This window comes from Narcine bancroftii, chromosome 8, assembly GCF_036971445.1.
Source record: "Narcine bancroftii isolate sNarBan1 chromosome 8, sNarBan1.hap1, whole genome shotgun sequence".
NCBI lineage: Eukaryota > Metazoa > Chordata > Chondrichthyes > Torpediniformes > Narcinidae > Narcine > Narcine bancroftii.
In genome coordinates this window covers 5,242,916-5,256,170 of record NC_091476.1, presented here as the reverse complement: position 1 = coordinate 5,256,170, position 13,255 = coordinate 5,242,916, and the positions used below count along the sequence as shown (strand labels likewise).

Sequence of the window (13,255 nt, the reverse complement as noted above, 5' to 3'; positions counted from 1 at the left end):
TTTGTTCTCAATGCCTCTTCTCGGATATCACTCGCTTCATCCACTGACCAGTCACCCGCCGTCCGTGAGTCCAGCTGAATCAGCCGGGGTGCACCTACCCTCGTCGTCGGGCACTCTGTCAGTGGAGGGAGTGGGATCCCGGACGAGCCCCCATTTGTGAGAAACAGAAGTACCTTCACAGAATTTGCTCGAGACAAAAATTGAGAACAAAGAACCTTTATTATACAACAATGCAAAGTTGGGTGCTTCCCCTTACCCTGGGAATACACACACACACTGGGGCTCACCCAACTTTTATACAGTTCATTTCAGTATAGAAGTACCCTCCCCCTTACATTCTTCTGCCTCCTGGATGAGTTTGGCATTAGGCAATCCTGTCTGCCTACGTGCTGTTTCTGTGAACTTGGAGGACCAGGGGGTATCCTGTCGGTGTCCCATCACGTCATTGTCCTTATTCACACCTTCTCAACCCTCAGGGCTTACTACTAATTACATATGCGGAACTTCCTGATTCTGTCTAGTCTAAGGCTAGAAGACCCTTATCTTATTCAGACTAACTTTACTTCCTACATTCTATTATCTACCCTTATCCTATTCATACTGGCTTTATTCATTACACATATTTTCATATTAGTTTTACTCATCTCTCACAATACTATAGTTACATTTTGGGGTATAACTGTGGCAGGCTGCACCAAAGGAAAACACAGACACAATGCTGCTTGGAGCAACACAGCTTTATTCCACTCACATCAAGATAGTTGGCTGCTAGCTGCTTGCAGCAGTGATCCCAGGGAGAGGGAGAGGGCAGCACATAATCACTATAACAGAAATGGAGCTTTCTAAAAAGCAAACAATCATTTCCACTAAACTGAAGGGGTGGTTTGCTGACTCAAAGTCGAGTATGACTGACCCTCCCCACTGGGTTAATGTTCCTTTCAAAGGCTAACTTATTTATACCTTTCCCTCTGCATTGTGGCTGTGTCCATTAATGTTGAATCATGTTTTTTTCTTGCTGCCAATACCTTAGTCAAAGAAAACTGTGCTCTGTGCTCAATTCTTGTCATCATGTAGCACAAAGGATAAAGATTTATTGAAACTAGTGCAAAACAAGTGGTCAGGAAGAGACCAGAGTAAGATTGTGGGGTTAGTGGAGAGGATAAACAAGCAAATCTCTGGAAAAGAATAGTAAGGTAACCAGTGGAGATCTGTCAAATCATGAAATGTTTTGAAAAGAAGTTCTGATGCAAACTCCAATGCCCTACAGAATAGAATTTAATCACAAAGCTGATGGTACTCAGTACAATAGATAATGGGTACTGATAGATGGATGTGTCCACATGGATGCCAAGGTGTACTGAGATATGGATATGTCCACATGGATGCCAAGGTGTACTGAGAGATGGATACATCCACTTGGATGCCAAGGTGTACTGAGAGATGGATACATCCACATGGATGCCAAGGTGTACTGAGAGATGGATATGTCCACATGGATGCCAAAGTGTACTGAGAGATGGATATGTCCACATGGATGCCATGGTGGTGTGGAATGCTGGGTAATGTGCATGTTTGGATCCCACTTGGATGAATGTTTTTTCTGGTCCTGGCCTTCACCCAACATTTGAACAATGAAACATTGTAGTAATGATTCCAACACAAGCATTGCATGTTTAATACACCTTTCCCAGAGCAGAAGACTTTCTAGTGAAGAAAGGTTTCATGCGGGAAAGAGCAATGCATGTTGGTCATGAGGAAATCCAATGGGAGATTCACCTGAAACATCCAAAAATAGGGAGAATGTGGATCTTACCTCTATAAAGAACAGTTAAGGCAAGTCACGGAAATGCACTTAAAGTGGAAGCCAGATAAAGGGAAGGAAAATTGTGATCAATGCTGACAGAGCCAAATGAAGGTAGAAGGAATCTCAAGTGGAACAACGAGGCTGCATTCAAAACTAAAGACATAAAATCATCGGAAAACTGGAGCAGGAGCAGGAGGAGGTCTCTGAGCCACTGAGGCCTGCCCTGATATTTAACAGGATCATGACTGACCTCCCCAGGACTCATCACCTCTTCTCTGCCAGTTCCCCATGATCCTTAATTACCTAACCTTTCAAATACGTGAAATGAAATAGGCTGGTTAATTTCTATGGTGCTGAGCTCATGGAGAGTTTTTGGTGCCTCACATCCAGGGACCAATAGAAAGGGGAAAGTGCTCCTGATTTGAACCTTGTAGAAATGAAAGGTGCTGAGGAATTAGGAGGTGAGTCACTTTCTGCAGGATATTTGGCCTCTAACCTTTTCTTGTAGCCACTGTTTTAATCTACTGGTACTTCTAGCACCTCTAAGATGTTGATGGTGGGAGTCTCGAGGATAATAATGTGTGAAGAGAAAATGGTTGTTAGAAACAATAAATGTCTGACGGTCTTATTGGGCACGTGTTATTGGTCACATATCAGCCGGGCTGTGTGCAGTCGGCAGGCGTGGAATTTATTTGCTAGGGATTTCTCATGATCCACAGCATCTTATAGATACCTTATAGATAGCTGTTTGATCAGTCTGCATCTGAACTTTGGCTGCTTTCCCGAGACAGTGGAGGTGAAGACCAAATTGATGGAGAGGGTATTGGCTTGTGTGATGGCTTGAGCTGCATTCACCACTCTGTAGTTATATGAAGGGAAGGAAGAGAGAAAGGGATAGAAGAGTTTGAACCATCAGAGACAGTCACCTTGCTATCACAGGGAGCAGGAATACATTACATCTTTCTCAACTGATGACCCTCATCTATAGATCGAAACCATCTTTGATGAGTTGCTAATATGTCTACTCTTTCCATGCAGGTATCTAAAGCAAGTTTATACTTACCGAATCTTACAGGATGAGGAAGGTTTTCTTGCTGTCCAGGTAAGCAGAATTCTTTTGTATGCTCAACTGATGTTTGTTTTTTTGTTCCATATTGAACTAATTAATATTCATTCTCACCCATGTCACACTGCATGTGTGCGTGAATTGTTGACTAATGTCAATTCAGGCTACGTAGCCATGTTGATCAGGAAATGCCACCCAACTGTACGTTATCCCATTTTATGCACAACTCCAAAAAAATCCTTGTACCTAGCCTTTCCAGATCAACTCCACTGGCAATACAATCAGCCTCTCCAGAGAGACAACTCCTTGCCAAGATGGTTCATAAATGTTGGACATGGAATCATATGATACAGTCAACCAGAGAGCACTTTGTGGCTGTGAGCTTTTTGTCTCTTTGATATCTCCAAATGTGTCTCTAGCTCTTTTTTGAAAAGGGTCTGTTTATTGAATTTCTTAAAAATCTGACTTGAATTTGCTAAAGATCTCAATGTGCATCATGTGATTCTAAGGCAGAACCATTTGCATTCAGATCATTGATATAAATCAGCCAATAAATGTTTACACTTGCAGACCTCTCATATGACGATAGTTCAATTGCCATGAATAATCTTCTTTTCATGGGTAGTAACTTGATTGATGTTCAACATTCAACCCTGAATTCTGTTCACTTTTCTCATTATTGTTGAAATGCGATCTGATATGGTGTCAACACTATAATAATTATGCAAGAACTGAGCTACTCTGAATGCAAATCAATATATTTAGAGGCAATATGTACTGGTTGGCACAATGCCTTTACAGCATCAGTGATTGGGTCGGGGGTTCGAATCCTGCGTTGTCTGTAAGGAGTTTGTATGTTCTCCCCATGTCAGTAGTTAAAAAAAAACACGACTCTCCTCTTCTGCAAGCCATTTAAAGCCTGATTGCCATTGGCACAACCAAGCAATAGGACCCCACAGAGGACAGCTGTGTCTCTGCTCCCTGCTCTCACAGGTCCACACCGATGGCAACACTGCTGTTAAATTGCTGACCCTTCGCTGGCATCTTGATCAAAACCTAACCTTCACTAAGAGTTTCAGCAAGCATTTTAATAGAAAGTGTGAATTTATTCTCATTCTTATTTATTTCTGTCTGTGCTGCATACGAAAACAGGCCATTTGCCTGTCAAGATGCCAGGAAATTCCTTAATTTTTTTTAAAATTTTTTATTTTTCACACTATAAACCACATTGATCAAGATACATACATTTTCCTTTTCAAATATATACAGTGTCGTTTTCTCCCCCCCCCTTCCCATCCCACCTTCCCTACCTCCTCTCCCATTCATTTAAAGTTCAGAATCTAAGATACATTAAACCCATCAAACAATGTTGTCACTCAATAAAAACAAACAAGAAATTCCACTGAGTCAGTTCTTTTCATTCTCTTCTCCTTCTGTCATTTTAGGTGGTAGATGTCCATGGTAGGTTTTCTCTATTATGTTTCATGTATGGCTCCTATATTTGTTCAAATGTTGTAATATTATTTCTTAAATTATATGTTATTTTTTCTAATGGAATACATTTATTCATTTCTATATACCATTGTTGTATTCTCAAGTTATCTTCTAATTTCCAGGCTGACATAATACATTTTTTTGCTACAGCTAGGGCTATCCTAATAAATCTTTTTTGTGCACCATCCAAATCAAGTCCAAATTCTTTGTTTTTTATGTTACTTCGGAGGAAGATCTCTGGGTTTTTTGGTATATTGCTTTTTGTGATTTTATTTAATATCTGGTTTAGATCTTTCCAAAATTTTTTCACTTTCTCACATGTCCAGATTGCATGAATTGTTGTTCCCATTTCCTTTTTACAGCGAAAACATCTGTCAGATACTGTTGGGTCCCATTTATTTAACTTTTGAGGTGTAATATATAGCCTGTGTATCCAGTTATATTGTATCATACGCAACCTCGTATTTATTATATTTCTCATAGTTCGTGAGCATAACTTCTCCCATGTTTCCTTCTTTATCTTTATGTTTAGATCTTGTTCCCATTTTTGTTTAGTTTTACCATTTGTTTCCTCGTTCTCCTTTTCTTGTAGTTTAATATGCATGTTTGTTATAAATTTTTTGATTATCATTGTGTCTGTAATCACATATTCAAAATTACTTCCCTCTGGTAACCTCAGACTGCCTCCCAATTTGTCCTTCAAGTAGGATTTCAGTTGGTATTATGCCAACACTGTATCGTGAGTTATATTATATTTATCCTTCATTTGTTCAAAGGATAATAATTTATTTCCCGAAAAGCAATTTTCTATTCTTTTGATCCTTTTTTCTCCCATTCTCTAAAGGAAAGGTTATCTATTGTAAAAGGGATTAGCTGATTTTGCGTCAATATTAGTTTTGGTAGTTGGTAGTTTGTTTTATTCCTTTCTACATGAATCTTCTTCCAAATATTGAGCAGATGATGTAATACTGGAGAATTCCTATGTTGTACCAATTTTTCATCCCATTTATATAATATATGTTCGGGTATCTTCTCCCCTATTTTATCTAGTTCTAATCTAGTCCAATCTGGCTTTTCCCTTGTTTGATAAAAATCTGATAGGTATCTTAATTGTGCGGCTCTATAATAATTTTTAAAGTTTGGCAGTTGTAAGCCTCCTTGTTTATACCATTCTGTTAATTTATCTAGTGCTATCCTCGGTTTCCCCCCTTTCCATAAAAATTTCCTTATTATTTTCTTTAACTCCTTGAAGAATTTCTCTGTCAAGTGTATTGGCAATGCCTGAAATAGGTATTGTATCCTTGGGAAAATGTTCATTTTAATACAGTTTATCCTTCCTATTAGTGTTAGTGGTAAGTCTTTCCAATGCTCTAAGTCGTCCTGTAATTTTTTCATTAGTGGATAATAATTGAGTTTATATAGATGGCCGAGGTTTTTATTTATTTGTTTACCTAGGTATCGCCTTGCTTGCATTTGCCATCTGAATGGTGATTCTTTCTTAAATTTTGAGAAATCCGCATTATTCATTGGCATTGCTTCACTTTTATTTGCGTTAATCTTGTACCCCGACACTTCTCCATATTCCTTCAATTTCTTATGTAATTCTTTTATTGATATTTCTTGTTCTGTTAAGTATACTATAATGTCATCTGCAAATAAACTGATTTTATATTTTATTTTTATCCCTTTTATTTTATTTTCTGTTCTTATCAGTTCTGCTAGTGGTTCTATGGCTAACGCGAACAATAAGGGCGATAGTGGGCATCCCTGCCTTGTTGATCTGCTTAAGTTAAATTGTTTTGATATTTATCCATTTACTGTCACTTTTGCCAATGGCCGCTTATATAATGCTTTAATCCAATTAATATATTTCTCTGGTAAGCTGAATTTTTGTAGTACTTTGAATAAATAATTCCATTCTACTCTGTCAAAAGCCTTCTCTGCGTCTAAAGCAACCGCTACTGTTGGAGCTTTATTTCCTTCTACTGCATGAATTAAGTAAAAAAATTTACAAATATTGTCTGTTGTTCGTCTTTTTTTAATAAATCCAGTTTGGTCTAGATTTACTATTTTTGGTACATAGTCGGCTAATCTGTTTGCTAATAGTTTAGCTATTATCTTATAATCTGTGTTAAGTAAAGATATTGGTCTATATGACACTGGTGTGAGTGGATCTTTCCCTGTCTTTGGTATTACTGTAATTATTGCTGTTTTGCATGAATCTGGTAAGCTTTGTGTTTTATCAATCTGGTTGATTACTTCCAGGAGGGGAGGAATTAATAAATCTTTAAATGTTTTATAGAATTCTATTGGGAATCCATCCTCTCTTGGTGTTTTATTATTCGGTAGTTTTTTTTTATTATCTCTTGTATTTCTACTATTTCAAATGGTTCTGTTAATTTATTTTGTTCCTCTATTTGTAATTTTGGTAGTTCAATTTTAGGTAAAAATTCATCTATTTTGTCTTCTTTCCCTTCGTTTTCAGTTTGGTATAATTGTTCGTAGAATTCTCTGAAGTTTACATTAATCTCCGTTGGATTATATGTGATTTGTTTATCTTTTTTCCTTGATGCCAATACCATTCTCTTAGTTTGTTCTGTCTTAAGCTGCCACGCTAGAATTTTGTGCGTTTTTTCTCCTAGTTCATAATATTTCTATTATGTTCTTCTCCACCTTATATGTTTGTAGTGTTTCATATTTCATTTTATCTGCCAATTCTCTTTTAGTTGTGTCTTCCTTCATTGCTAATTCTTTTTCTATATTTGCTATTTCCCTTTCCAACTGCTCTGTTTCCTGATTGTAGTCCTTCTTCATTTTGGTTACATAACTTATTATTTCCCCTCTGATGACCGCTTTCATTGCGTCCCATAGTATAAACTTATCTTTCACTGATTCTGTATTTATTTCAAAGTACATTTTAATTTGTCTTTCAATGAATTCTCTAAAATCCTGCCTTTTAAGTAGCATGGAGTTTAATCTCCATCTATACATTCTTGGAGGGATGTCCTCTAGCTCTATTGTCAATATCAGGGGTGAGTGGTCCGATAATATTCTAGCTTTATATTCTGTTTTCCTAACTCTGTCTTGCATGCGAGCTGATAACAGGAATAGGTCTATTCTTGAGTATGTTTTATGTCTACCCGAATAATATGAATATTCCTTTTCCTTTGGGTGTTGTTTCCTCCATATATCCAAAAGTTGCATTTCTTGCATCGATTTAATTATAAATTTGGTTACTTTGTTCTTTCTGTTAATTTTTTTCCCAGTTTTATCCATGTTTGAATCCAAATTAAGGTTGAAATCCCCTCCTATTAGTATGTTCCCTTGCGTGTCTGCTATCTTCAAAAAAATATCTTGCATAAATTTTTGATCTTCTTCGTTAGGTGAATATACATTGAGTAAATTCCAAAACTCCGAATATATCTGACATTTTATCATAACATATCTCCCTGCTGGATCTATTATTTCCTCTTCTATTTTAAATGGCACATTTTTGCTAATTAATATAGCCACTCCTGTAGCTTTTGAATTATACGATGCTGCTGTTACATGTCCTATCCAATCTCTCTTTAATTCCTCGTGCTCCACTTCAGTTAAGTGTGTTTCTTGCACGAATGCTATATCAATTTTTTTCTGGAAATTCCTTAATTTAATGCATTTTTCAAGACATTCATAATGAATTCAATCTTACATGTACAGACTTTTCTCGAGGAATTATATTGATGGGAAGGGAAATCTGAAGCAAGTTCTGGACTAGAGAATTCTGAATTATGTCGGTTTAACCGAATGAATTCAGGACTGCTGAAGATGCAATGTGTATGCACCTGAAGCAATGTAATAAAGTGATTAGCATGTGTGCTTTTGGTTTACTTTGGCTTAACAAGGAGTTTTTAAAAGTTTTCACTCCAAATCCAAGTTACTGAACATCTATTCTCTTTAAAAAGTTTCAATTCCTATTTGGATCGACAAATTTAACTCTTTGCCAATCAAAACTTCCATTGATAATGCAATTCATTCAATCTCATTTCAAACTTTCTAAACCTTCAACAAAACCCCAAAGAAGTCTTTAAACTGCTGCTCGATGTTTGAGCACTGAAAGAAAATCTATTTTGGGGGTTAAGTTCTGGTTACTTGTTTCAACCACCCCACCACCTCTCTCCACTTTAAGACTAAGGTTTTGAACCACTTGAGATAATTGGATGATGGATGAAAGTTAACAAATTCCAAATATTTCAAATACTGATGCTTCTTTTAAAGAAACTATTTTCTCAGAGATGAAGTGGATGCAGTCGTTTCATAAGGTGGGTATCACACCACATCTGTTCCTTGCCCTTGGATGAAGCATCATGCATTGAGGAAGGGTTCAGGCCTAAAACGTTGGTAATATATCTTTACCTCCTATGCACACTGTGAAATCTGCTGAGTTCCTCTCGCATTTCCGTATTTTTTACTGCAATCACAATGTCTTCACTTTTGTGTTTCACTGCATCGTGCATTGTGTTAGTTTTGACCTTTGCATGCTTGGACTAGAGACCAAAAAACATTGAGCACCAATGCTCTTGGATCCTATGGTGTGTGGGTACCTGAAGTGACTGCTAAGTCTAGCTACTTACTGTCTGAAATTCCACACGGGCTGTCAAATTTTGCCAAGTTCAGCTCTTTTCAGAGAAATTAGTAAGGATTTCCTGGTGTGAAGATCATTTATTTTGCTCCTATTTGAAAAGTAGTTTCTCCCTTTATCAGTTAAACAAGAAAGACTGCACATGTTGTGATTGTAGTTCAATACACAAAGGTGCTGGAGAAACTCAGCAGGCTGTTTAAAGTTTCTTATAATTTACCTCTTGACATCCCGCTGGAATTCTTGGTGTAGTGATGTTCTGTTCTTCGTAATCTTTTTAAGCTTAGTAAATCCTTCGTCATCATATCCTTCCAGTTACTCTAGTCAAGTGCCTTTGCCTAGACCGGGGACAGATGCCAGGTGGTGTCTACAACACAGCTGCGTAGTGTGGATTGGAGTGTCAGTCAGAGGCCAATGGAGGCACACAAGAAATAAATTAACCATGCTCGGTTTATTCTGTGAAACTCAGTTGAACTTAATTATAATGAAAGTAATCTGCAGAGAACAGGGGAAAGTACTGCACTTGTTTGAGGATGGTATCGAAACTTTTAGTTGTCTTCAAACACAATTTTGCCAACTCGGATGTAAAACAAAGGTACAGAGTAAAGTTTCTAGACTGCAATGTGCAGTCTCGAGTTAAGTTTGGCATTGGTTAGAAGCAGATTATTTCCCTATCTACTTGTATATCAATTTACTAAACGTTGTCAGATAAAATATAAGCGAGAACTGAGCAAGTTTTCCTGCTGTTAACCCCTAAAGCGCATCATGACTGTTAACCCCTAAAGCGTATTGTCAGCAGCACATAACTTGTTAAATGACACTAATGTCTCTAAGTTTCCTGTAACCCATTTTGAGTGTTATATGAATGAGAAAGGCATGAAATTGCAGAGTAGGCTGCTTTGTGCCTTTACCCAGGACCATGAGGATAATTTAATAAGTTAGCATGGAGACAATATTCCCATCTCCTCATTCATGATTTCAAATGTAAATGTTTTAAAGTTTAGAGCTTTATTTCCAAGCCACCTGTCGTTTCTCCTTAAAAGTTCAATGTTAACAAAATCTTTATTTTGCATATAATCTTCAGTGTGGACTTTTTAGAGTAAGTGATCTGTTTTTTCTCTCTCAACCATGCAGCTACTCAAGTGAAACATTTCAGAATTGCAGAATAGTGTGTGATCAACTTCCTTCTACGAATAGTGCAACTTACTTGTTGGCTGGTTTAAAATAAAACAAAAGAAGTATTACACTTTTCAGGAATGGGGTGGGGGATACTTCTGAAATAATAACTGTAGACCAGTCGCTCGACACCCACTGTGATCGCGTTGCAGCCACCGCACTTGTGGTAACGGTCTGCACATCCACAAGCTCCGGATTGGCAGGCTGGAGCTCAACAGAGTCCAGGTGCAGTACAGCCACCAGGTACAGAGCTCCCACTGTAAATAGTAGTAAATAGCTTGAGGCTTCCCAGTCAACTTGGGCAAGGAACCAGCACCACATTGCAGCAGTCGCCAGGGTGGATGGATTCAGACAACCCGACCCACTCATCTTCGAGGGTAACGTGGCCAAGAACTGGCATATTTTCCAACAAGAGGATGATATATTTATCACAGTGCCACATAGTGACGGAGCGTGCATTTGATTACATTTGGCAGGTCCAGAACCCATAGGGAGGGAGAGATCATTCGTTTATGCAAGTGAATTGCGTGAAGGGGAGCAGATTCTCAGTCTGGCAGAATTAAGAGAGGACCCTAAGTGCCTGAAAAAGAAATTTAGAGAAATGTGCAATCCACAGACTAATATTACGATGGAAAGGCACAGATTTGATACAAGAGATCAAAAGCCTGGCGAATCCATTGATTCATACGTCAGCAATTTAAAGATAAGAGCAAAGACCTACAAGTTTGGAACACACTGCGAGGAACTAATCAGAGACAGGCTGGTCTATGGCAATTATAATGTGCTTCTGTCTGTAGTGATTCAATGCTGGTGAAAACCATCCCTACCTGCCTGATTTATGAAATGACCGAGGAGAACATCAAGGCGTTAGCCTCTCCACAACAGCCTACCACGAGGATTGATGCAGCACAGGTGGGATCTGCAAAGAAACAATTACTAGAGACCAGAAGGAAGAGCCAGCTAGAACGAACCACATCATCGTCCTTTACAAAGTGCAGCAACTGCATAAGTGTGTCCAGCTTGCGGCCAGCAGTATCGAGCCTGCAGAAAGTGGAATAATTTCAAAGGATGCTGCACATCCAGTCCTAGGACAATTGACCATCTAGAGCCTGAAAAAATTGTTGAAGAAATTTACTCTTCGAACAGATAAAACACTCTTGGAGAAGGAGGACAAATCAAGCTTTTTAGCATGATATCTCAGATTGAGTATGTGGCGCAAGAAATATAAGGTTGTGCATTTTGGTAGAAGAAATAAAGGATTGGATTATTATTTGGATGGGGAGAAAATTCAAACCTCAGAAGTACAAATGGACTTGAGGGTCCTCGTGCAGGATAACCTGAAAGTTGACCGCCAGGTTGGATCAGTGGTTAAAAAAAAATGGCTAATGTTATGTTGGCATTCGTTTCAAAGGAGCTTGTGTATAAGAGTAAAGAGGTGTTGATGAGACTCTATGGGGCACTGGTGAGACCTCATTTGGAGTACTGTGTGCAGTTTTGGACCCCATAATCTTAGAAAGGATAGAGCAATGTTGGAGAGGGTACAGAGGAGGTTTACCAGAACAATTCCAGGAATGAGAAGGATAACATATGAGGAATGCTTAGCAGTTCTTGGACTCTATTCATTAGAAAAGAGAAGAATGAGAGGGGATCTCATAGAAATATTTTGAGTAATGAATGGATTGAACAGAATAGATATAAATAAGATGTTTCCCCTGTTGGGTGATTTCAGGACGAGAGGCCACAATCTTAGAATTAAAAAGTACCCATTTACAACAGAGATTAGGAGAAATTTCTTTAGCCAGAGGGTCGTGGATTTGTGGAATTCGTTGCCACATGCAGTTGTGGAGGCAGGATCTTTGGGGGAATTTAAAGAGGAAATTAATAGGTATCTAAATAGTCAGGGTATTAAGGGATATAGGGACAAGGCTGGAACTTGGAACTAGATGGGAGAACAGTTTAGCTCAGGAAAGTTTCATGGAGCAGTTCTGATGGGCCAAATAGCCTGCTTCTGTTCCTTTTTCTTGTGATCTTGTGAACAGGATGAAAGCAACACAGAAGAAACATATTTCGTTGATGAACTGAGATTGCGGATGGCAGTGGACTCAACAGAGACAGAGATTAGGGCAAACAATGAAACTTTCGTAACCATAAAGGTCAATGGCAGGGTAGTGGAAATGAAGGTCAACACAGGCGCCAAGTGCAACGTCATGTCAGAGAAGATAATTTAGTCAACTAAGAAAAGGTCAGCAGATCAAGTCATGTATCAAGTCAACAAGTCTAGTGGCATATGGGGGGGGGGGGGGCAACAAGATCAAAGCCATTGGCATGGTGAAGCTGCGGTGCTACCTAAAAGGACAATAACATTTATAGATGTTGTTTGTTGTCCACAAGGATGTTCTGCCTCTGTATGGACATGGGACTCATCTTGTTTAGTAGAGACATTCACCAAGTATGACCCTCAAAAGATGATTTGTCACAGAAAATTTTCTCAGAATACAATGATCTCTTCTCAGATGAGTTTGGGAAGTAAGACCTGTGGTTTGCCCAGTGCATCACATACCCGTGGCCATGAAGGACAAAGTCAAAGCTGAGCTGGACAGATTGCAGGAGTTGGGTGTAATTACCTTTCAAGCACCAAAGCCTGATGAACTTTATAAATGTTAAATTCTGTGCACAGTCTAAGAATTCCCCGCAACCAGTGAACTTGGAGGAATGAGAAGTGAGATTAGCCTGTGAATCAAAGAACTTTTTTGAACTTACACACACACATTACATACACGTGCGTTTAGAATTAGAAGGGGGTTAAGTTAGGTTAGTTAAGTCAACCGTGTTGAATTAAAGTGTGATTCTGTTTTCATGTTTAAAGATAATTAAAAGTGATTTTTGTTTAAGTAGCCATTTGTCTTGGTGAATATCTACTGCTGTTGGGTTTATGGATCCTCTGGGCTCATAACACCATTCTCATGCACCTCCTGCCTTGATAATATTGCCATGAAATTCAAGATGCTGACTGAGCAGTTGAGATTAGTAACATTTCACATTTTTGATGATTAAGCATGCATTAATTGGCCAGACTGGATTTCTGCAATCGTAAAGA

General features: G+C 38.4%; 1 protein-coding gene across 2 annotated transcripts in view; it reads left to right on the top strand.

The window, feature by feature from the left end:
- The window catches only part of LOC138740289 (phosphatidylinositol 3,4,5-trisphosphate 5-phosphatase 2-like), a 208,898-nt gene that overhangs the window by 105,259 nt on the left and 90,384 nt on the right, over positions 1-13,255 (top strand). For both annotated transcript variants that reach the window (XM_069892720.1, XM_069892719.1), the window contains exon 3: positions 2,843-2,906. In XM_069892720.1, coding sequence (XP_069748821.1) covers positions 2,843-2,906 — 64 coding nt within the window. The remainder of the gene's footprint in view (positions 1-2,842; positions 2,907-13,255) is intronic.